Here is a 24,678-nt window from a genome sequence, read left to right as displayed (position 1 = left end):
TTGAGGTAAACCCCTCATGAAACAGGCCTGTAGAGATGAAATAGTCTTGTGATTTTTCTCCCACACATACATACATACATACACATACACACATACATACACATATATATATATATATATATATATGTGTATGTATATATATATATATAATATATATATATATATATTCCTCGCGCACTAATTGACTTAAAGAGCGCACTTGCTGCATGTCACGTTATCGATGGTAAAATGCATTTTTAGACAATATGATTTGCCTGAGTGGCTAGGAGAGGATAGAAAAAGGACTAGTAAGGACAAATTACAAAAAATAAAAATAAAAAATAAATGTTTTTTTTTTTTTTAACTTGGGACTTCCCGCAGGCCGGATTTTGGACGCTGGGGGGCCGTATCCGGCCCGCGGGCTGTAGTTTGGGGACCCCTGGTCTATTCCTTTAGAATTTTTTTTTTTTTTTTTTAAACTGCAAACCCACCGGCAGCCACGACTTCTCTCCAAGAAAGTGAGCTTTTCTTCCTGTCACATTTTTTTTCTTAAAAATATTTTTTGGGTCGTCTTATATTCGGGTCAAACCGGTAGGTAGTATTTGACATCGTCTTATTTCCAACAGGAAACGCAGAGTTTAAAAAGGTGCAGTTCATGTAGGTTTTGAGTTCAAACCCCGGCCGAGTCATACCAAAGACTATAAAAATGGGACCCATTACCTCTTTGCTTGGCACTCAGCATCAAGGGTTGGAATTGGGGGTTAAATCACCAAAATGATTCCCGGGCGCGGCCACCGCTGTTGCTCACTGCTCCCCTCACCTCCCAGGGGGTGAACAAGGGTGACGGGTCAAATGCAGAGGATAATTTCACCACACCTAGTGTGTGTGTGAGACAATCGTTGGTACTTTAACTTTATGTCCAGCGGCATCGTTTGCTCTGGTAATCTTCTGGCTCAGAGCCGCAGCTAGGGGGCGTCGGGGGGCAGCAGCAAGTACAAGAGGATGTAGAACAGGGACACGGCTGCAGGGCGGCGTCAGGGAGCGGACTGGTGCGGGCCCTGGAAGGGGGGCGTGTGTCGTCGCTGTGTTGCTCAGAAGCTTCCATGTTGCTGCTGCTGGCGCTTGCAACGGTGTTGGAGATGGAGAAGACCCAGCCGAGCTGCGAGCGCAGGAGGGTGCACAGCCCCGGCGGTAACTCCAGAGCGGCTGCTATGTCAGGGCAGGCGGGGAACATTTGGCGAAGCCGCGTGCAGCAGAGGTACTGCAAGGAGGTGGGCGTGTAACAGGCGCGGATCACCTTCATGCTGCTCTTGGCTGCCGTGGAGCACACCATGGGGTACAACTTCTTGTTCTGCAGCCTGGTGGCAGCCACACCTGTGCACAACGTGCCAGCCAAGAATGTTAAATTATTATCTAAATGCAGTACATTTATCAAGAAAGTATGAAAAAGCTGCTGATGTAGTGTTTGACATAAAAGCAGCTGAAAAGAGATTCCTTAGAAGTCTTCTCTTCAAGGTGAATGCTGTACAATATTAAAATGACTTGATAAAACTACTGTAGTTATTAGTAGTACATTCTATTGTATTGTTTGCATACAATATTTATTTAATTTTTTAAAGGGTATGCTAATGTCAAAATGGTGCCGTTTTGGGGGCCCAACACCAATTACCGTATTTTTCGGAGTATAAGTCGCACCGTAGTATAAGTCGCACCTGCCAAAAATGCATAATAAAGAAGAAAAAAAAACATAAGTCGCACTGGAGTATAAGTCGCCTTTTTGGGGGAAATTTATTTGATAAAACCCAACACCAAGAATAGACATTTGAAAGGCAATTTAAAATAAATAAAGAATAGTGAACAACAGGCTGAATAAGTGTACGTTATATGACGCATAAATAACCAACTGAGAACGTGCCTGGTATGTTAACGTAACATATTATGGTAAGAGTCATTCAAATAACTATAACATATAGAACATGCTATACGTTTACCAAACAATCTGTCACTCCTAATCGCTAAATACCATGAAATCTTATACGTCTAGTCTCTTACGTGAATGAGCTAAATAATAATATTGGATATTGTACGGTAATGTGTTAATAATTTCACGTATAAGTCGCACCCCCGGCCAAACTATGAAAAAAAACTGCGACTTATAGTCCGAAAAATATGGTACATGGATTTCCATTGATTTGACAAACAAGTGTTTTAAGTTAAGTCACATAACCAATTAAGCTTGTAAGTTGAGGTACTGCTGTAATACTTCTACATCCATGGTGGCCATTGCAAAAGTACACCGCACATACTGCTCTAATGTAACAATATTTTTTATCCTTGTACAGAACTTGCATCACAATCTTCCCTCCCCACTTCACGTTTCAAGTTTTGATTCTTTACTTTCACACGTTTAAAAAAAAAAAAAAAAGTCATTACACTTCCTCTATGTTTTTATCAGTGAACAATCTGCATATATTTATATACATAAATATAAATGTATCTTCAAGCATAAAATGTCTAGATTACCTAAAATCAGGGGTGTCCAAACTTTTTCCACTGAGGGCCGCACACGGAAAAATTAAAGCATGCGGGGGCCATTTTGATATTTTTCATTTTCAAACCATAACAAAATATATGGATTGTGTTTGTTTTTTACCTTTAGGGCTCCCGGGGACCATAGAGGGTCTAAGTCATTAAAATGTTAAAAACAAGTCAAATTATTATTTATTTATTTATTTAACGCTTACGGTAAATCTCTACAGTATATCAACTTCAGGTTGATATAAAGTTTAAAAAAACAAAAAGGTTTCATGCCTTTTCTGTCAAAGACAACTTAGTTTTTTATAATAAAACTGAAATATGCAGTATTTCCCCCACTGCCCAAAACATTCAGAACGCAATGTTTGATGTGAAGTAATTAGAGCCTTAAAAAGATCAATAATGCAGGACACCATTGATTTTAATTCATTATTATTTTTGAGTAATCACAGTGAAAAGATAAATAAAATCCCATTAAATATATTTGGGATCCAAAAGGTGCCCCACTCAGAAAGTGATACATTTTTATTAGTTTTTTTTAAACTTTCAACCCTTAAGTTACGAGCTCAACTTCAGATATATCTGTCCATTTTACGTTTGAACTATTATTTTGTTTGTTTTATGCTCTTTTGTCAAATAAAATGTTGATGTTTTTGTATGGCAACCACACAATATATGCAATATTTCCCACATAAAACATTTTAAAAGTGAAATATTTGAAATGATTGGAACCTTGAAGAGGTCAATAATTCATTATAACATTGATTTTTTTTTTTTTTTGGAGCAATGGCAAAAAAAGAAAAATAAAGAGACAAAAGAAGAAGAAAAAAGCCTGCTTGGCAGCTTTGTGTCAACATTGCAACTTTTTCTAGTTAGATTTCACCTCATTCCACTTTTAATGTTTTTTTAAAATTTTTGCAATAGCATTTCCAGAATGTGTGGCGGGCCGGTAAACAATTAGCTGCGGGCCGCAAATGGCCCCCGGGCCGCACTTTGGACACCCCTGCCTTAAATGTAAGATACTGTATTGCACAGCAGGTCATCAAAGAAGTTGCTATATTTTCACAGGTTAGTATTCTAGTGTGTGTGACGTTATTGTACAGTATGTCTTAAATGTATTACAGTAAAGTATTGGTCTTATTTTCTATAATGTCTACTGTACAGTAGTCCCTCGTTTATGGCTGTTAATTGGTTCTGGACATGGCTGCAATAGATACGTTTCCGCTAAGTAGGAATCATATATAAGTCATACTTCCATAAAACAACTTTCTCAACACAGTTTTTAACATCATGATAACTCCAGGGTCGAGACCAGTGATTCTCAAACTGGCACGCGGGCTCCATCTAGTGGTACGCTGAAGATTTGACTCATTTAAGTACAGGGTTATATTTTCCTATATTAAAACGCAGTGTTACTGTTCGAATTGTGTGTAATGTTGCAGTGGCCAAAATCGAAAATATATTTGTTAAATAAAACCTCTGCCTTGTTTTTACTAAATACTAAGGCCCACTACTCTGCTGTATTTTAAAGGTGATACTTGGGGGGGGGGGGGGGGGGGGAATGTTTTCTCAGGCGGTACTTGGACAAAAAAGTTTGACAACCACTGTGTTAGACGTTAAATAACACCCTTTAGTCACAATTTTACACTATTTTCATCCAATATTATAATGCTGCCTGAGGCTGAGCCAATCAGTGGCCACAATACTGAACAGTGCATCTTTATTGGTCTGGGCTCCCCTAGTGGCCAATACAGTACTACTGTAGTGTTGATATTTTTAGTTTATTGAACCATTTTGTGCATGAAAATGCTTAATTCAGTCCAAAAAAGTTTGTTTTTTTAATACTGGATGTTATGAAGCCGCAATATTTGAAGCCGGACGTAGTGAGGGATGAGTGTAAAGGTGCCAATAAGGGGGATAATTGCTGTCTCGAGGGCTCTAATCGTGTTAAAAACATATTTAGAATTTCACCAGTAAATTTGTGTTTCCTCTAACAATGAACATTTTTCATTTATCAATAATCATATTTCACAGAAATTCACTTTTACACACACACACCTCACTTCAATGCGTTTTCTTTATTTTCATGACTATTTACATTGAAGATTGTCACTGAAGGCATCAAAACTATGACACCTGTGAAATGAAAATCCTTTCAGGTGACTACCTCTTGAAGCTCATCAAGAGAATGCCAAGAGTGTGCACAGCAGTAATCAGAGCACAGGGTGGCTATTTTGAAGAAACTAGAATATAAAACATGTTTTCAGTTATTTCACCTTTTTTTGTTAAGTACATAACTCCACATGTGTTCATTCATAGTTTTGATGCCTTCAGTGACAATCTACAACAGTGGTGCCCAACCACCGTGGACCGATTGGTACCGGGCCGCACAAGAAATTAAAAAATAAATAAATAAATGTTTTTAAAAAAAAAAAATCAAATCAACATAAAAAACACATTAAATACATTATATATCAGTATAGATCAATACAGTCTGCAGGGATACAGTCCGTAAGCACACATGATTGTATTTCTTTATGCCAAAAAAATAAATAAAACATTTTTTTTTTTTGATGGGACACATCTTCAAGCGTTGACCGGTCCACAGCTACAAAAAGGTTGGGGACCACTGATCTACAATGTAAATAGTCATGAAAATAAAGAAAACGCATTGAAGGAGAAGGTGTGTCCAAACTTTTGGCCTGTACTGTATATATAACATTTAACACTTTTTGGATCATCTTGCTGCTGTAACAGTAATTCCTGAAATAAGGGTCAATAAAGTCTAATTTTAAAATGTCCCCTGGAAGACCACTCACCTATGCATCGTCGATTCTTGTAGAAGGTCAAAGTACCGTGCCAGGTGTCCAGGTGCATTCCAATGATGGAGCCTTGGCCGAACTGCGAGGAGAACTTGGTTTTGTCCCCTTTGTGCTGGAAGAGACCTTTGAAGAAGACAGAATCTTGCAGAACGCTGCAAACGTCTACGCAAGCATGCCAGCACTTTACGGTACAAAACCAGTGACGTTGGCATACTGTGTAATTCGTAAATAAAAACAGAATACAATGATTTGGAAATCCTTTTCAACTTATATTTAATTGAATAGACTGCAAAGACAAGATATTTAATGTTCTAATTGAGAAACTTTTTTTTTTGTGCAAATAATCATTAACTTAGAATTTAATGGCAGCAACACATTGCAAAAAAGTTGGCACAGGGGCATTTTTACCACTGTGTTACATGGCCTTTCCTTTTAACAACACTCAGTAAACATTTGGGAACTGAGGAGACCGATTTTTTAAGCTTCTCAGGTTGAATTCGTTCCCATTCTTGCTTGATGTACAGCTTAAGCTGTTCAACAGTCCAGGGTCTCCATTGTAGTAATTTAGGCTTCATAATGCGCCACACATTTTCAATGAGAGACAGGTCTGGACTACAGGCAGGCCAGTCTAGTACCTGCACTCTTCTACTATGAAGCCATGATGTTGTAACACATGCAAAATGTGGCTTGGTGTTGTCTTGCTGAAATAAGCAGGGGCGTCCATGATAACGTTGCTTGGATGGCAACATATGTTGCTCCAAAACCTGTATGTACCTTTCAGCATTAATGGTGCCTTCACAGATGTGTAAGTTACCCATGCCTTGGGCAATAATACACCCCCATACCATCACAGATGCTGGCTTTTGAACTTTGCGCCTATAACAATCCGGATGGTTCCTTTCCTCTTTGGTCCGGAGGACACGACGTCCACAGTTTCCAAAAACAATTTGAAATGTGGACTCGTCAGACCACAGAACTGTTTTCCACTTAGCAGCAGTCCATCTTAGACGGCGGCGTTTCTGGGTGTTGTTGATAAATGGCTTTCACTTTGCATAGTAGAGTTTTAACTTGCACTTACAGATGTAGCGACCAACTGTAGTTACTGACAGTGGTTTTCTGAAGTGTTCCTGAGCCCATGTGGTGATATCCTTTACACACACGCTTTTTGATGCAGTATCCCCTGAGGGATCGAAGGTACGTAATAGTAATTAAGTGCAGTAATTTCTCCAGATTCTCAAAACCTTTTAATAATATTACAGACCTTAGATCAGGGGTGTCAAACTAATTTTAGCTCAGGGGCCGCATGGAGAACCATCTATTCCTACGTGGGCCGGACTGGTAAAATCATGGCATAATAACTTTAAAATACAACTACGGCAACTTCAGATTGTTTTCTTGGTTTTACTTTGGCCTAAAATAGAACAAGCACATTCTGAAAAAAGGACATATCACATATGATCCTCTTGACAAAACAATTCAAGTTAGTTGAAAAATCTGCGGAAAAAAATGGTACAGTTTCAAAAACTCCATGAAGAACACAATGAATTTAGACTTAATCTCAGTGTATCTACAAAGCAATTCAACTTTAAGTCACAGCCCATGTAGGATTGAACAAAAAACATAAGAAAGCATAAATAAAAACTCCTCTATGTATCAACTACCTCATTTGTCTTTCCACTGTTCACTTTCTTTGAATTTTCACAGAAGAAACTAATTTTCACAGAACCATATCAATGTGTCTCATGCAGCATTTTAAGTGGGGTTACCAATTGTTTATTTTACTCCTGTGTGTTTTACGTTGGGTCAGGGGGGAGGAGTCCCAGCCCCGTTACTGTGTACCTCTTGCTTGGTATACTTGCTCGCCCCAATATAAACAATTTGCTTGCCTAACAGAATTGCTATTGCGACATCCAGTGGACACATTTAGAAAAACAGTTTATTTAATTTTAAAATGCAGCTCAATTTTACACTGACTCATCTCGCGGGCCGGATTGAACCTGTTCGAGGGCCTGATCCGGCCCACGGGCCGCATGTTTGACATCCCTGCCTTAGATGGTGAAATCCCTAAATTCCTTGCAATAGCTTGTTGAGAAATGTTGTTCTGAAACTGTTGGACAATTTGCTCACGCATTTGTTCACAAAGTGGTGACCCTCGCCCCATCCTTGTTTGTGAATGACTGAGAATTTCATGGAAGCTGCTTTTATACCCAATCATGGCACCCACCTGTTCCCAATTTAGCCTGTTCACATGTGGAATGTTATAAATAAGTGTTTGATGAGCATTCTTTAATTTTCTCAGTCTTTTTTGCCACTCGTGCCAGCTTTTTTGAAACATGTTACAGGCATCAAATTCCAAATGAGCTAATATTTGCAAAAAATAAAGTTTAGTATCTTGTCTTTGCAGTCTATTCAATTGAATATAGGTTGAAAAGGATTTGCAAATCATCGTATTCTGTTTTTATTTACCATTTACACAACGTGCCAACTTCACTGGTTTTGGGTTTGTAGATGTAGGATTCTCACCTGTGTAGGAGAGCCCCCAGCTGTCTTCATCGTGACCCAGCAGGCTTCCAAAGTTATATTTGAATTTCTCCAGGTTGACCTCGGAGGTTCCTACTCCCACCATCTATGCGAACAACGCAAATCAGATGTGGAAAAAAGCCGCCAGATTGCAATGGCCGCCTCCTGTATACCATGTCCGTTCCATAGACGGGGGACGTCATCTTGACTTCCCAGAAGTGTTGCCCGTCGCTCAGCTCCCTGGTGCCTCGGATGGCGGCGGTGCCGCAGCTGTAGTCTGAGTGGAAACTCACCTTCCTGTCGTCGCAGCTGAGGAAGGCGCCTGACGACTTGACGTTGCCGTCCCACACCCAATGGAAGCCTGAGAGCGACATGTTTGTTATTTAGGGCCGCCCACTGAGACCAGGTCATCTCGTGCTCTTCTGACCGTGGTCCTCCTCGCCGCACAGGCATTCTGTGGTGATGCCCGAGCCTGGGCTCAGCTCGTCTTCTTGGACGCACTGGCAGAAGGACTCCCCGACCACCGGCACCAGGCTGGGCGGGACCTCCGCCGCCTCCTCCGCCGCCTCCCTCGTCACCTCAGGGACAGTCTGGGAGCACGTCAGCTGATCCGCCTCAGACTTGACGCAGAATAAAAGTGTAACCATGATCCAGAGAAAGCAAGACTAAAAGACTTTTCTCACTCCTCGAGACCGTAGGTTAGGATATTTTGGAGGCGTTCTCTTATTGGTTGAGAGTCACATTTAGACCCCTTCCAAAAATACTGAATATGTCTTTCACACAAGGAGCTTTCAGCAAGCATCTTATCGTCGTAAGGTATTTTAGAGTAGTCCGTGTACAGCATCTATCAATTTACTAGTCACTGAAACGGGGTCAACATCACAATATTGGTCTAAATGTCGGTAGGGCGTGAGTTCAAACCCCGGACGAGTCATACCAAAGACTATAAAAATGGGACCCATTACCTCCCTGCTTGGCACTCAGCATTAAGGGTTGGAATTGGGGGTTTTGGGTTTTGTACATGATTTCTTGTATAAAAGTTTTTCTTTTTAAAAAAACATGTTACATTTTAAAATTGTGCTGTTTTGGGGACCAAGCATTGATTTCAATTCATTTCAACAGGAGACCTTCATTTGAGATACACGAGTTTTGTGCCCTGAGATGGGTAGGTTGTGAGTTCAAACCCCGGCCGAGTCATACCAAAGACTATAAAAATGGGACCCGTTACCTCCCTGCTTGGCACTCAGCATCAAGGGTTGGAATTGGGGGTAAAATCACTAAAAATGATTCCCGGGCGCGGCCACCGCTGCTGCTCACTGCTCCCCTCACCTCCCAGGGGGTGAGGGTGATGGGTCAAATGCAAAGGATAATCTCACCACACCTAGTGTGTGTGTGACAATCATTGGTACTTTAACTTTAACTTAAATCAGTGATTCTCAAACTTTTTTTCACCAAACACAACCATTGACATACAGTAACGTAGTACGCCCAAGTATTCATTAAAAACCTGGCAAAGGCTTTATTCAACAATTATATTTAATATTTTGCCCACTGTAACATTACACACAGTTTGAACAGTAACACTGTGTTTGAATATAGGAAAATAAAACACTGTAATTTAATCAAGGGATTTATTTTTTGGCATACCACTAGATGGAGCCCGTGTACCACTACCACAGAATCTCACTGTTCTAAATTGTTGGCAACGCAGGTGAATATGTCCAAATTTAGTGTAAGCATCACTTTGTGGCCCAGTTTCTCCTTTAATGAACCACAACTACACCGTGCCGGCAGCACTCATGCAGCCCCAGACTAGACAAAAATGACTAGGAATGTCCCCATACAACTTTTTCACATCTGATACGACACCGATATTGGCGCCTTGAGTGTTGGCCGACACCGATACGAATCCGATATACGGTATCAGCACGGATCATAGTACATACTTTTATTATTTTGTAGAGCGGAATGTTAGAAAAGGTTTGATCAAGTGGAATTAAAAAGGTAGGTATGAAAAACAGTAATCTTATGACAGATCTATGCTTTTGAATTAAAGTGTAGCCACAATAATTCATGACGTTAAGCTCATGGTGTAGGAAGTTGAATGATGCGGACACGTTTGTTACTGGATACTTTCTAATACGCTTCTCCCTTGGAGACTTTGGATGTGTAGGTAATATGCAACTATAATTTGATACTTGTTTATATTGACAAATGGTGTTTGACACTGCAATATTGTTCAATTAAGGACACTCATTACGTATGTCTGGCTTGTGTGCTATTGTTTACTTAGCTGTTGTGTAGCCTATAGCCCAGTGGTCCCCAACCTTTTTGTAGCTGGGGACCGGTCAACGCTTGAAAATGTGTCCCACGGACCGGGGGGATGGGAGACTTTTTTTTTTTTTTTTTTTTCATAAAGAAATACAATCATGTGTGCTTACGGACTGCATCCCTGCAGACTGTATTGATCTATATCGATGTATAATGTATATAGTGTGTTTTTTATGTTGATTTAATTTTAAAAAAAATAAATAAATATATATATATATTTTTTTTAAATTTCTTGCGCGGCCCGGTACGAATCGGTCCGCGGGCCGGGCTGCGGCCCGGTGGTTGGGGACCACTGCTATAGCCTACCATGTTTACCTATTGTAAATGACCTGACTAAAATACAAGACAAGACCAAACGTGCTGCAGGACTGCTTGTATAAGAACTTAAATCTGAGATTTTACATGCAAGCCGATATCATTCAATACTTGTTTTTTAGCTGACATCGGACCGATATCTGTTGACGCATGTTCAGTGCATGTTCAATCAATATACAAGCTATACACCAGGGATACTCAACTAAATTTTTCTAGGGGCCACATTTTTTAGAAAACTAATGACAGTGGCGCCAAACTTCTCCCTTCACTATAATTCTTACAAACCCCGTTTCCATATGAGTTGGGAAATTGTGTTGGATGTAAATATAAACGGAATACAATGATTTGCAAATCCTTTTCAACCCATATTCAATTGAATGCACTACAAAGACAAGATATTTGATGTTCAAACTCATAAACTTTTTTTTTTTTTTTGCAAATAATTAACTTAGAATTTCATGGCTGCAACACGTGCCAAAGTAGTTGGGAAAGGGCATGTTCACCACTGTGTTACATGGCCTTTCCTTTTAACAACACTCAGTAAACGTTTGGGAACTGAGGAGACACATTTTTTAAGCTTTTCAGGTGGAATTCTTTCCCATTCTTGCTTAATGTACAGCTTAAGTTGTTCAACAGTCCGGGGGTCTCCGTTGTGGTATTTTAGGCTTCATAATGCGCCACACATTTTCAATGGGAGACAGGTCTGGACTACAGGCAGGCCAGTCTAGTACCCGCACTCTTTTACTATGAAGCCACGTTGATGTAACATGTGGCTTGGCATTGTCTTGCTGAAATAAGCAGGGGCGTCCATGGTAACGTTGCTTGGATGACAACATATGTTGCTCCAAAACCTGTATGTACCTTTCAGCATTAATGGTGCCTTCACAGATGTGTAAGTTACCCATGTCTTGGGCACTAATACACCCCTATACCATCACAGATGCTGGCTTTTCAACTTTGCGCCTGTAGCAATCCGGATGGTTCTTTTCCTCTTTGGTCCGGAGGACACGACGTCCACAGTTTCCAAAAACAATTTGAAATGTGGACTCGTCAGACCAAAGAACACTTTTCCACTTTGTATCAGTCCATCTTAGATGAGCTCAGGCCCAGCAAAGCCGACGGCGTTTCTGGGTGTTGTTGATAAACGTTTTTCGCCTTGCATAGTAGAGTTTTAACTTGCACTTACAGATGTAGCGACCAACTGTTGTTACTGACAGTGGGTTTCTGAAGTGTTCCTGAGCCCATGTGGTGATATCCTTTACACACTGATGTCGCTTGTTGATGCAGTACAGCATGAGGGATCGAAGGTACATGGGCTTAGCTGCTTACGTGCAGTGATTTCTCCAGATTCTCTGAACCCTTTGATGATATTACGGACCGTAGATGGTGAAATCCCTAAATTCCTTGCAATAGCTGGTTGAGAAAGGTTTTTCTTAAACTGTTCAACAATTTGCTCACGCATTTGTTGACAAAGTGGTGACCCTCGCCCCATCCTTGTTTGTGAATGACTGAGCATTTCATGGAATCTACTTTTATACCCAATCATGGCACCCACCTGTTCCCAATTTGCCTGTTCACCTGTGGGATGTTCCAAATAAGTGTTTGATGAACATTCCTCAACTTTATCAGTATTTATTGCCACCTTTCCCAACTTCTTTGTCACATGTTGCTGGCATCAAATTGTAAAGTTAATGATTATTTGCAAAAAAAAAGAATTTTTTATCAGTTTGAAAATCAAATATGTTGTCTTTGTAGCATATTCAACTGAATATGGGTTGAAAATGATTTGCAAATCATTGTATTCCGTTTATATTTACATCTAACACAATTTCCCAACTCATATGGAAACAGGGTTTGTACTTTGAGAACCAGTATTCTATGTCGCAGATATTGTTTTGGTCTGTTTCTTTAGTCAGAGTTACATATTTCATCAAAAATCTTGTTAGTCTTCTGCAGTGAAATGGGTTCCCGAAGCAGATTTTTATACTATTTAAACTAAACTTGGATTTAATTAAATTAATATTTTGGACCTAATTGAGAGTTATTTTGGATGCAAAACATTTTTTTGTACATAAATCCGCAAACATTTCAGCCACAACTCACACTGGTGATAGAACCCAATACATCTAGCTTACAAAGCAGGCAGCTTAGTCATGTGACATTTGCTATTACATCCTAAACAGTGATGGAGCTGGAGGTAAAATTCCACATGAAGCGCCTTGTCATTTGTTAAATTGACATTTTTAGCGTGTAATGTTACACTGGCCAAAAATATTAAATAAAACAGCGGCCTTGTTTTTAATGAATACTTAGGCCTACTACGCTACTGTATTTATATTTGAGAACCACTGCTCTGAAGTATAAAAACACTTCTATAGTACTGTCCCTGCAGAAGATATTGCAGTAAAAATGGTATTGATGTAGGTTGTTTTCGAACATGCAGAACAATTTACATGGACGTACATCACATGTTTACAGTTACCTGTACACTATTCAAACGAAAAGGAGTAAGAGGAAGCGGATCTTTTTTTAATCCTGCCTCTTTCCTCCGTGTAGCAGTTAGTGCTAGTTTGGTGCTAGTTTGGTGCCTTCCTGTGTTCAACATGTACCAGTTATTTTAATAGTAAAAGGATAAGGATGCATAACCGTTGAGACCTTATTCAGTGATGAATAATAAATAGATAAATAAAGGAGTGTGGTTTACATAAATAAAATATTTGCTCAGTAAAAAAATGTTAAATAAGTACAGGATTTGTAAAAACATTAGCATCAATAAATACTGAAAAAATAGAAGAGGAATTAGTAAATACTGGAGTATAACTATAACAATAAATAAATAAAAAGTATTATAGTATTGATAAAATGGACACACACAGTACAGTAAACCAATGTTTTTCAACCTTTTTTGAGCCAAGGCACATTTTTTGCGTTGCAAAAATCCGGAGGCACACCACCAGCAGAAATCATAAACTTAGTTGACAGTTTAAAGTCATTGTCGCAATTGTTGGATATGACTTTAAACCATAACCAACCATGCATCAATATAGCTCTTGTCTCAAAGTAGGTGTACTGTCACGACCTGTCACATCACACCGTGACTTATTTTGCGTTTTTTGATGTTTTCCTGTGTGTAGTGTTTTAGTTCTTGTCTTGCGCTCCTATTTCGGTGGCTTTTTCTCTTTTTTTGGTATTTTCCTGTAGCAGTTTCATGTCTTCCTTTGAGCGATAATTCCCGCATCTACTTTGTTTTAGCAATCAAGAATATTTCAGTTGCTTTTTATCCTTCTCTGTGGGGACATTGTTGATTGTCATGTCATGTTCAGATGTACATTGTGGACGCCGTCTTTGCTCCACAGTAAGTTTTTGCTGTCGTCCAGCATTCTGTTTTTGTTTACTTTGTAGCCAGTTCAGTTTTAGTTTTGTTCTGCATAGCCTTCCCTAAGCTTCAATTACTTTTCTTAAGGGCACTCACCTTTTGTTTATTTTTGGTTTAAGCATAAGACACCTTTCTGACACCTCTCTGCATTTACAAAGCATTTAGCTACCGGCTGCCACCTACTGAAATGGAAGAGTATTACACGGTTACTCTGCCGAGCTCTAGACAGCACCGACACTCAACAACAGCAACACATAATTTGCAGACTATAATTACTGGTTTGCAAAAAATTATTTTAACCCAAATATGTGAAATTAGAACATCTCCCTCCCACGGCACACCAGACTGTATCTCACGGCACACTAGTGTGCCGCGGCACAGTGGTTGAAAAACACTGCAGTAAACAGATGAAATAGAGAATGGTCAATAAGATACAGATACAACATGTGAGGGTTGTACTCACTTTTGCAAGATAGGGGGAGAAGGGGCCGGTTGTTGTTGTTTGTTTTATATTGCCACTAGAGTGTGCCGTCTCTCAAATTGTTGGAAGGAAATTTACAGAAATAAGTATCAGAGCTCACCTACATCGTCTTCTCTAGAGTAAGACGACAACTTGTGGCGAGATGACTTTTTGTTGTGTTTTTCATGACAAATTGTAAATATCCATCTCGTCAGTATTTGTCTTAAGTCTTATAACAAAACTATTGTTCCCCTAAAAAGTGTGAAGGGAAAGCTATTGTTTACATCAGTGGTTCTCCAACTTTTTTCACCTCAGAAAATACTTGGCTCTCCAATTACCACCATAATGGCCAACATTAAATATAGAGTAGCATAGTAGGCCTAAGTAATCATAAAAAACAAGGCCGTCGTTTTGTTTAACAAGTATATTTAATATTTTTGGCCAGTCTAACATTACACACAGTTTGAACAGTAACACTGGGTTTAAATATTTAATTGATTCTTTGGCATACCACTAGATGAAAAAGTTTGAGAAGCACTGACATGTATAGTAGGCTGGACTAAACATGTGTCCCGTGCTCATTTAGTCTGCGGGTGCATTAAGTTATGCATTTGTCAACTTGTCAATACAATACAATGGGGACGGCATGGCACAGTTGGGAGAGTGGCTGTGCCGGCAACCTGAGGGTTCCTGGTTCGGTCCCCACCTTCTACCAACCTAGTCATGTCCGTTGTGTCCTTGAGCAAGACACTTCACCCTTACTCCTGATGGGTCATGCTTAGGGCCTTGCATGGCAACTCCCGTCCTCAGTGTGTGAATGTGTGAATGTGGAAATAGTGTCAAAGCGCTTTGAGTACCTTGAAGGTAGAAAAGTGCTATACAAGTATTACCCATTTACCAATATAGGAGTTTTCCTTTTAAAATAACATTGTGACAACTGACCCCATCACCTCTTCGTCACAATAGGTTGGAAAAGGAGTGGGATAAACATTCCAAGCTTCAATTTAATGCAGGAATGACTAATGAAAGATGCTTGGATGATCAGCAATTCTCACTATAGACCAGTGGTTCTTAACCTTGTTGGAGGTACCAAACCCCACCAGTTTCATATACGCATTCACCGAACCCTTCTTTAGTGAAAAATACAATTATTATTTTTTTCAAATTCAAGACAAAGTTACATGTTTTTTTTTACTGGCGCACAACATGAATTGTGCATGAACATCACCTTGTTCAAAGAACAAAACCAACACAGTGCATGAACTCACAACAAATTACACACCTGCAAATCAGATGGAAAAGTAGAGGCAACATTGTTTGGTGGTATCCATAATACGCCGATAGGGAGAAGTTTTTATTTACACGATGAGTCGGGTGTGTCTTGACCCGCCGAACCCCTAAGGCCGACTCACCGAACCCCTAGGGTTCAATCGAACCCAGGTTAAGAACCACTACTACAGACTAAAAAGTGTGACATAATAATGCCTTGTGTTGGTCTACCTGCGTTGTTGTCCGCCTTTCCCGGTCGTCTTCTCCGCATGTCGTCGTCATAACCGCCAAGGAATCCGTCCCGCGCCGCATTTCAGTCCAGGCCAAATGTCGAGCCCGGCCGCTCCGTCCTCTCCTCAGCATGGAAGCTCTGAGTAACCAGCAGACCATGAAGGCACCTGTCGACCTACTTTCTCTGTGTTTTATTCTCATTGTTGTATTGTTCTTTATCCTGAATCAACTGTATGGATTTTTTTCCCCTCTACGTTTAGCCAGCATATGTGAGGGGAGCACCATGTGTCACAATTGGCAGCAGGACGCATGCGTATTTGTGCCACCTCTAAAGCCAACCTTCTGCTTTGCTACTGGGGCAAGATGTCTGCTAGTGCAAGTGCACATGTGCAGGAATGAGGTCAAGCGTGCATGAACAGCCATACTTTTAACTCTTTATGTTTGCATTTTGGTATACAAGCTATATGCCGAGCAATACATGCATGTCTTGCTCGGACAGCAGCTGGTGGCTTCTTTGCTTAACAGGTGCAGAAGATAATTGCCAACAATTTAGATTAGTTAGTCTGGAGCCAGTTTCTCTTTAAGTGGGCTTTGGCCTAAATACTCTAAATGCATCATCTGGACAGCTGACTCGTGAGCAGGGAATATGGGCGAGGTAAATAATATAATTCAAAATAGTATAATAAATGACTTTAAATAACCAAACCAAATTTGTATGCTAAGCACATGTTGCACTACATTGCATTATACATGAGACTAATGTCTGGTTGGCGGGCAGCACGGTGGCAGAGGGGTTAGTGCGTTTGCCTCACAATACGAAAGTCCTGAGTAGTCTCGGGTTCAATCCCGGGCTCGGGATCTTTCTGTGTGGAGTTTGCATGTCCTCCCCGTGACTGCGTGGGTTCCCTCCGGGTACTCCGGCTTCCTCCCACTTCCAAAGACATGCACCTGGGGATAGGTTGATTGGCAACACTAAATTGGCCCTAGTGTGTGAATGTGAGTGTGAATGTTGTCTGTCTATCTGTGTCAGGCCCTGCGATGAGGTGGCGACTTGTCCAGGGTGTACCCCGCCTTCCGCCCGATTGTAGCTGAGATAGGCTCCAGCGCCCCCCGCGACCCCAAAGGGAATAAGCGGTAGGAAATGGATGGATGGATGGATGTCTGGTTGGCTTGAGCCGCATTTTAAAAGAGCTTTTAAATATTTAGAAGCAGTCCTACCTCACTGAAGTCTTCTTGTCGCCTGTCTTGCAGTGACTCATCGGACTATCCGGGTGCCTCTACTGTGACAGGTGATCTTTACACGGAGGTGGCCCACTTCTCAAGCTCTGCGGGCCAGACGTAAACATTACTTGGCCACGCCTCCGCCGTCACCTCATTGGATAACACCTCAGGGGCGGAGAGGTTGCGTTTGAGTGACTCGTTTTCAATAGGTGCACACGACTGCAATATTTCGGTTAGGTTAAATTAGATTTTAATAAATAAACTAGATGAGGCAATTGCGTGTGAATGCTCCAATGCTGAAGGTGAACTTGAAATCTTGGAATTTTTTAAAACATTTTTTTAGAATTGTTGAAGTAGAGCAGTGTTTTTCAACCTTTTCTGAGCCGAGGCACATTTTTTTTCATTGAAAAAATCCCAAGGCACACCACCGGCAGAGAACATTAAAAAATGAAACTCAGCACCCGATATCGACGGTAAAAAGTCGTTCTCGCAATTGTTGGATACAAATTCAAACCATAACCAAGCATGCATCACTATAGCTCTTGTCTCAAAGTAGGTGTACTGCATACTTGCCAACCTTGAGACCTCCGATACCGGGAGGTGGGGGGTGGGGGCGTGGTTAAGAGGGGAATATATTTAAGCTAGAATTCCCCAACTCAAGTATTTCATATATATATATATATATATATATATATATATATATATATATATATATATATATATATACATACATACATACATACATACATACATACATACATACATACATACATACATACATACATACATACATACATACATACATACATACATATATATATATATATATATATATATATATATATATATATATATATATATATATATATATATATATATATATATTTATTTATTTTATTATACATATAAATAAAAGAAATACTTGAATTTCAGTGTTCCAGTAGATGGCAGTATTGTCCTGTTTAAGAGTGTCACAACATTGCTGTTTACGGCAGAAGAACTGCTTTACGGTAGACTAAACGTGACTGCTGTTGTTGTGTGTTGTTACCACGCTGGGAGGACGTTAAGGAAACTGCCTAACAATGAACCCACATAAGAAACCAAGAACTCGCCCTCGATCATTCTACAGTTATGACATCATTCGGCAGGCAAGCTGTTTATATTGTGGGAAAGCGGACGTGAGAACAGGCTGTCCCAACTCAGGTCCGCATTGAGCTGGAGGGGGCGTGGCCTCCAGCTCCGGCTGAATACCGGGAGTTTGTCGGGAGAAAATTTCTGCCGGGAGGTTATCGGGAGAGGCTCTGAATACCGGGAGTCTCCCGCTAAAAACGGGAGGTTGGCAAGTATGGTGTACTGTCACCACCTGTCACATCACACTGACTTATTTTGAGTATTTTGGTGTTTTCCTGTGTGTAGTGTTTTAGTTCTTGTCTGGCGCTCCTATTTTGTTGTTGATTGTCATGTCATGTAGTAATGTACTTTGTGGACGGCGTCTGCGCCACAGGCTGTAAGTCTTTGCTGTCGTCCAGCATTCTGTTTTTGTTTACTTTGCAGCCAGTTCAGTTTTATTTTCGTTTTGCATAGTCATCCCGAAGCTTCAATGCCTTTTGTTTATTTTTGGTTTAAGCCAGTGGTTCTTAACCTGGGTTCGATCGAACCCTAGGGGTTCGGTGAGTCGGCCTCAGGGGTTCGGCGGAGGTCAAAACACACCCGACTCATCGCGTAAATAAAAACTTCTCCCTATCGGCGTATAACGGATATGGCAACAGCAGAAGTCAGACTGATTTGCAAGTGCGTAATTTGTTGTGAGTTTCTGCACTGTGTTGGTTTTGTTGTTTGAACAAGGTGATGTTCATGCACGGTTCATTTTGTGCACCAGTAAAAAAACATGGTAACACTTTAGTATGGGGAACATATTCACCATTAATTAGTTGCTTATTAACATGCAAATTAGTAACATATTGGCTCTTAACTAGTCATTATTAAGTACTTATTAATGCCTTATTCGGCATGGCCTTATTATAACCCTAACCCTAATCCTAACCAACTAACTCTAAATTAAGTGTTTGTTACTTAGAATATGTTCCCTTCGTGTCCAAAAAACTCTAAATTAAGTCTTTGTTACTTAGAATATGTTCCCCATACTAAAGTGTTACCAAAAACATAACTTTGTCTTGAATTTGAAAAATGTTTTTATTTTTATTTTTCACTAAAGAAGGGTTCGGTGAATGCGCATATGAAACTGGTGGGGTTCGGTACCTCCAACAAGGTTAAGAACCACTGGTTTAAGCATTAGATACCTTTTTACCTGCACACTGCCTCCCGCTGTCATCTGTACATTGTGATCACGACAAATCATGTTCCTGACGTCTACAAAGCAATTAGCTACCTGCTGCCACCTACTGATATGGAAGAGTATTACACAGCTACTCTGCCGAGCTCTTAAAGATTAAGATTAAGATTAAAGTACCAATGATTGTCACACACACACTAGATGTGGTGAAATTTGACCTCTGCATTTGACTCATCCCCTTGGGGAGCAGTGGGCAGCTTGACAGCACAGACAATAATTACTGGTTTGCAAATAATATTTTTAACCCAATTAGGTGAAATTACATAATTTCCCACGCCACACCAAACAATATCTCACAGCACACTAGTGTGCCGCGGCACAGTGGCTGAAAAACACTGAAGTAGCGCACACAATTCCTGAACAAGCTGTCTTCAATATTTTGAAGTTGGAACAGTTGAATCAGATGAAAAATGTGGGAGTTGTGGAACTTTGAAGAACGTCCTATTCATGCATTTTCCCCATTTAAAATGAATTGGCCAATTTTCAAACTTCCACAACTACCACATTCTTCAACCCATTCAAACCATTCCACCTTCAACACATTCCACCATTCTGGAAATTCAAACTACCCTTTTTCCAAGTTCCGATTTTCCCAAAATTCCCTAATACCATTTACTACTTCAACACTTCTTGCCCGATTTAAACAATTCCAACATCAGCCAATTCAGCTCATTTAGGACATTCGTGCTCCTAATCATTTTCAAAAAATCCCACTTTTCCCAAATTTCCAGAAAGTTCCCATTGAAATGAATGGGACATTTTTCCAAGTAGCACAATTCCCACATTTTCAACCTATTCAAATCATTCCAACATTAACACCTTCCACTCATCCTGGAGATTCAGACTAACACGTTCCCAAGTTCCAAACCAAATTCCGGTTTTCCTGGAAATTCAAACTCTTCATCATTCAAACCATTCCAACATTCAAACTATTCTTACATTCATACTAACGTCATGTCGACTCCAGCATTGGAGCATTCACACGCAATTCCTTCAGGAATTGCCTCATTTAGTTCTTCATGCAGTTTCCATTTTAAAATACGAGCATCTTCAGAGCACATGAACGCACCGTAAGGCACTCTCATTGGTGGAGTTGGTGTTGCCTGCGCCATGTGATTGGCCAAGTCAGGCGACCATTTACGGAAGTATTCGGCTACTACTATAATGCGCATGGATGCAGTTTAATTGTTAAAATAACAGTTATGGAACAAAACAATGGTAAGTTGCTATTAACTTATTGATTTGTGTAAATATTTTGTGTTCCAGCAGTTAATAACATGAAAATAAGACGCAAAACTTATAGTGTGTACAGTAAGTTAAGAAATCGGGTAGTGTTAGCTAACAGTAACAGGAAATGTGTTTATATATATATATTCCTGTCAACCCAACGGATAAAATTAGCGTCATTGGCTGTGACACACTTTCACAAGGACTCTAAATAAACTTCAACCTACTTTTGTGGAATTTGTGGTGTCCGGTGACAAAACGTGGACGCAGCTGACGTGACGGTGGTGCTTCACTGCCTTCTTCAAACATTAAAAACAGGGGTGTCAAACTCGTTTTATAGTGAGGACCCCACTCTAGTTATGGAGGGCCACTTTATATGTATAATAGCCTCGTTTGCATAGGCAATTGTGTTTATTATCATTTACCAACAGTTTGATGGATAACTTGCTTTGAAATTGAAAGTCACGGTGACAAAGCAGATATTTATGTTTTTTTGTTTTTTTGTAATAACCCCCAAAATAATGCTTGGTCTATTTTGTTGCATGTAAAATAATAATAAAAATCAATATTTGTATTAATTCCGCTTGTAAATCGATTACAAATTTTCGAGAATCGATACAATTAAATTTTTTCCGACCAATTATGCTTTTATTAAATAATCTTTTTTTTGTCATTTAAATTTTATTGACATCCAGCATCAGACATTCCTATCCATTAAATCATATTTGCATACGTCATATATCTATTGTCTGCCCTAAATGGCAAAATATTTAGACAATAAATAGAAAAAAACAGCTAGCAAACAAAACGAAGTAATAATAATATTTACAGATAAATCAATTAAGTAAATAAATAAAAAATAATAATCAGAAACAAAATACAACAATATAAACAGATAATAATAATTTCAAAAATATATATAGACCTATAGGGAGTAATCTTTTTTTTTTTTTTTAAACAGTACAATCACTAATTTGAGAAAATAAAATCAGGCTTATGGGGGCGTGACATAATTGACCCAGTTTTCCCAGTATGAAGTAATTTCTCCAATTTATAATTAATAAAAGCAGTTATCTTCTCCATTTGATATATGTCCATTGTGATTTCCATCCATTGCTTCAAAGTTGGGCTCTCCTGGGATATCCATTTCCCAGTAATGGTCGTTTTACAATAATCCTTTTTTGGATTAAAAACATAAAATAAATATTATTGATACTGTTGTTTAGCAAATTTAGTTTTTCCTTTTTTTAGTATGATATTTTTATGTTTTCTCAATAGCTTTGTAAATTTTTACCCTGAGTATTTTGAAGCTCGGATTGGGTTGGAGTTCGGTTTGCTCTATTTTCTTTAATTAGATTAACATTCTGGAATTTTTGTAAATAAAAAAGATAAAAAACACATGGAAAAAAAGACGTTTTTAACACTGTGCGAATAAATCATATGTCAGCAGCCAATAGGAGCTTTTGTTTCGAAAAGGTTTGAGTAAAATGTATATACCAAATAATATATTGCAAGAAACGTGTTGAATCGAATCACCATCCGAAGAATCGGAATCGAATCGTGAGGTGCCCAAAGATTCCCACCTCTAATATAATTGCAGTATTTTTTTTCTGTCAAAATTAAAATAACAAATACATTTTGCCAAAAAGTACTTTAATACAGCATATTATTTCCAGCCTTTTGCAGGCCACATCTGGCCCCCGGGCCTTGAGTTTGATACCTGCGCATTAAAACATATTATTAATGATGGAAATAATAAAAACACAACCTGTGTTTATCTTCCAGATGGCAGCCTGGCCCAAGTGCGGCACATCGTCTTGGTTCTGTCAGGAAAAGGAGGCGTGGGGAAGAGCACCATAACCTCTGAGCTGGCTCTTGCCCTGAGGCATGCTGGGAAAAAGGCCTGTAATAGTTCATTATTTCACTCCAGGTGGTAACTAGCCATTCAATAACAACTAACATCTAAACCTCACAGGTTGGCATCCTGGACGTGGATTTGTGCGGCCCCAGTATTCCACGCATGCTGAGCGTGGGTCGACCCGATGTGCACCAGTGTGACATGGGGTGGGTGCCAGTCTACGCCGATGCGGAGAAAAACCTCGCCCTTATGTCCATTGGCTTCCTATTGGATGACCCGGATGAAGCTGTGGTGTGGAGAGGCCCCAAGAAAACAGGTATCTACAGGTATAGATATGATGGCTAATAGAACTATACCTAATCCTAGTCTTTTGCCCCTGTAGCTATGATTGGCCAGTTTGTGTCAGATGTGGCATGGGGCGAGCTGGACGTGCTGCTGGTGGATACGCCACCGGGCACCTCTGATGAACATTTGGCCATCTTGGAGAACATCAAGAAGCACAAGCAAGTGGATGGAGCTGTTTTGGTCACCACACCACAGGTACACAGCGCATCTCACATGGCGTCTTCTGACATTATGACTATGTTTACACTGCAGGCGTAAGTGGCGGGAATCCGATTTCTTCCTATACTGCAAGTGAAATGTGATCCGTATCACATTGTGGCCTCGACGTCACTTGCATGCACTCTTCAATAAAGTAAAAACAAAGGAAGTTGACCGGATTCTGTAAATGAACAAGGAAGTCGCTACTACTACTTCCACAAAATAAAAGTTGCCACCATTGATATGGACCGCCACATCTAAAAATAACTTTTTTTTTTAATGTGAAAAGCAATTCAAGAAATATAATGTATGAATGGATGTATATAGTTAGATATATTTCGGAGGGTTCTAATCTTTTTATGGCTGTTAAGTAGAGGAAGCACGGACATCAGCGTGGATCAACGTTAGCTTTATTTTTCAACTCACATGTAAGCAAATGCGCCACAGCGTCAACTGCGGTCCTATAACAATCGCTATTTCTTCTGAATCAAAATATATATTCCTATATTACATGTAGCATATTATTTGCGCACTTTTGGTCTTTACCCTCGCACAAGAATGATGTAGCTAGCCCAAAGCTGACTAAAAAGTCACATATTGGTCTCATTCAGGTCTCATTGTGTTGAGACTGAAGTTTGAAGAGATCAGATTACAAATCGGATCTGGACTGCTTTCTGATGTGGTGTGAATCGGCTGCAAACAGATCAGATTTGAAGCATTCTTGGAGCGTTTGGACTGGCAAAAAAAGTTGCTCTGTGTCACTTGTGGGGAAAAAAAATCCCATTTGGTGTGCAGTGTAAAGGGGGCCCATGTTGTCTTACAGGCGGTTTCAACAGGGGATGTGAGACGAGAGGTCACTTTCTGCAAGAAAACAGGAGTGCGGATCCTCGGCATCATAGAGAACATGAGCGGCTTTGTTTGCCCGCATTGCTCTGTGAGTTCGCTTTTTTAGTTCTTTGTCAGAGCATTTTTTTAAATCTATTTGTTTTTCTTTCTTTTTTTTAGGAATGCAGCAATATTTTCTCCAAAGGTGGTGGTGAGGAGTTGGCCAAACTCACAGGCTCAGTTTTCCTTGGTGAGATGTAATGTCAGCTTCCAGCCACTAAGTGTCACTACTCTTTAATTATTAGCCACACTTTTAACAGTGCAGCAGTTCTCAAATATTTTTTGTTGTGCCCCCCCCCCCCCCTCTCCACGCAACTACAAATAGTATCATTTGTCTATAAAATGGGTTATAAGTACACCTCTGCAAAACATTAAAGAAAAAATAAATATAGATCAATTTACAAATAACTTTAAAATTCATCGATTTGCCTGACATTCCCCCAGAATATACTTTTTTTTACAAACTACAAACATTTTTGACCCACTTAAACCATTTGATACTGACAAATTCAATTAAATAAACTCAATAAAAATTCAAAGTACCAATGATTGTCACACACACACTAGGTGTGGTGAAATTTGTCCTCTGCGTTAAGACCCATCCCCTTGTTCTTTAAATTGATCAGCATCATTAATCAGGAGCACAATATATAAAACACTTTAACCTACAAAACAAAAAGGAATAAAACAATTTGTGCTAACTTTTACTCATCAAAATAAAGAAGTCGGGATTAATGGCTACACCAAGAATGT

The 24,678-nt window shown here is 39.7% G+C and overlaps 2 protein-coding genes across 3 annotated transcripts in view; one reads left to right on the top strand and one right to left on the bottom strand.

The window, feature by feature from the left end:
- Positions 1 to 149: 149 nt before the first annotated feature.
- Positions 150 to 21,010, bottom strand: LOC133655585 (SPRY domain-containing SOCS box protein 3-like). Of its 2 annotated transcripts, none has more exons than XM_062055868.1 (8): positions 20,867 to 21,010; positions 17,057 to 17,224; positions 15,839 to 15,977; positions 8,284 to 8,476; positions 8,030 to 8,217; positions 7,860 to 7,962; positions 5,334 to 5,459; positions 150 to 1,353 (listed from the first exon to the last, which is right to left on the bottom strand). In XM_062055868.1, the coding sequence occupies exons 2-8, from the start codon at positions 17,095 to 17,097 to the stop codon at positions 893 to 895; spliced, it is 1,251 nt and encodes a 416-aa protein (XP_061911852.1). In that variant the 5' UTR covers positions 17,098 to 17,224; positions 20,867 to 21,010; the 3' UTR covers positions 150 to 892. The 2 variants fall into 2 exon arrangements, with proteins under 2 accessions (XP_061911852.1, XP_061911851.1); XM_062055867.1 differs by having other exon boundaries at positions 17,057 to 17,163; positions 20,867 to 20,990.
- The window catches only part of nubp2 (nucleotide binding protein 2 (MinD homolog, E. coli)), a 6,089-nt gene continuing 1,903 nt past the window's right edge, over positions 20,493 to 24,678 (top strand). Inside the window, exons 1-6 of the mRNA XM_062055871.1 lie at positions 20,493 to 20,630; positions 22,425 to 22,540; positions 22,615 to 22,813; positions 22,880 to 23,037; positions 23,864 to 23,974; positions 24,046 to 24,115. Of these exons, the coding sequence (XP_061911855.1) occupies positions 20,615 to 20,630; positions 22,425 to 22,540; positions 22,615 to 22,813; positions 22,880 to 23,037; positions 23,864 to 23,974; positions 24,046 to 24,115 (670 nt within the window). The 5' untranslated portion in view covers positions 20,493 to 20,614. The remainder of the gene's footprint in view (positions 20,631 to 22,424; positions 22,541 to 22,614; positions 22,814 to 22,879; positions 23,038 to 23,863; positions 23,975 to 24,045; positions 24,116 to 24,678) is intronic.

The sequence above is a fragment of the Entelurus aequoreus genome, linkage group LG08 (assembly GCF_033978785.1).
Source record: "Entelurus aequoreus isolate RoL-2023_Sb linkage group LG08, RoL_Eaeq_v1.1, whole genome shotgun sequence".
Taxonomy (NCBI): Eukaryota; Metazoa; Chordata; class Actinopteri; order Syngnathiformes; family Syngnathidae; genus Entelurus; species Entelurus aequoreus.
Note: the sequence above shows the minus strand (reverse complement) of the source record. Positions and strands in the feature narration are given on the sequence as shown.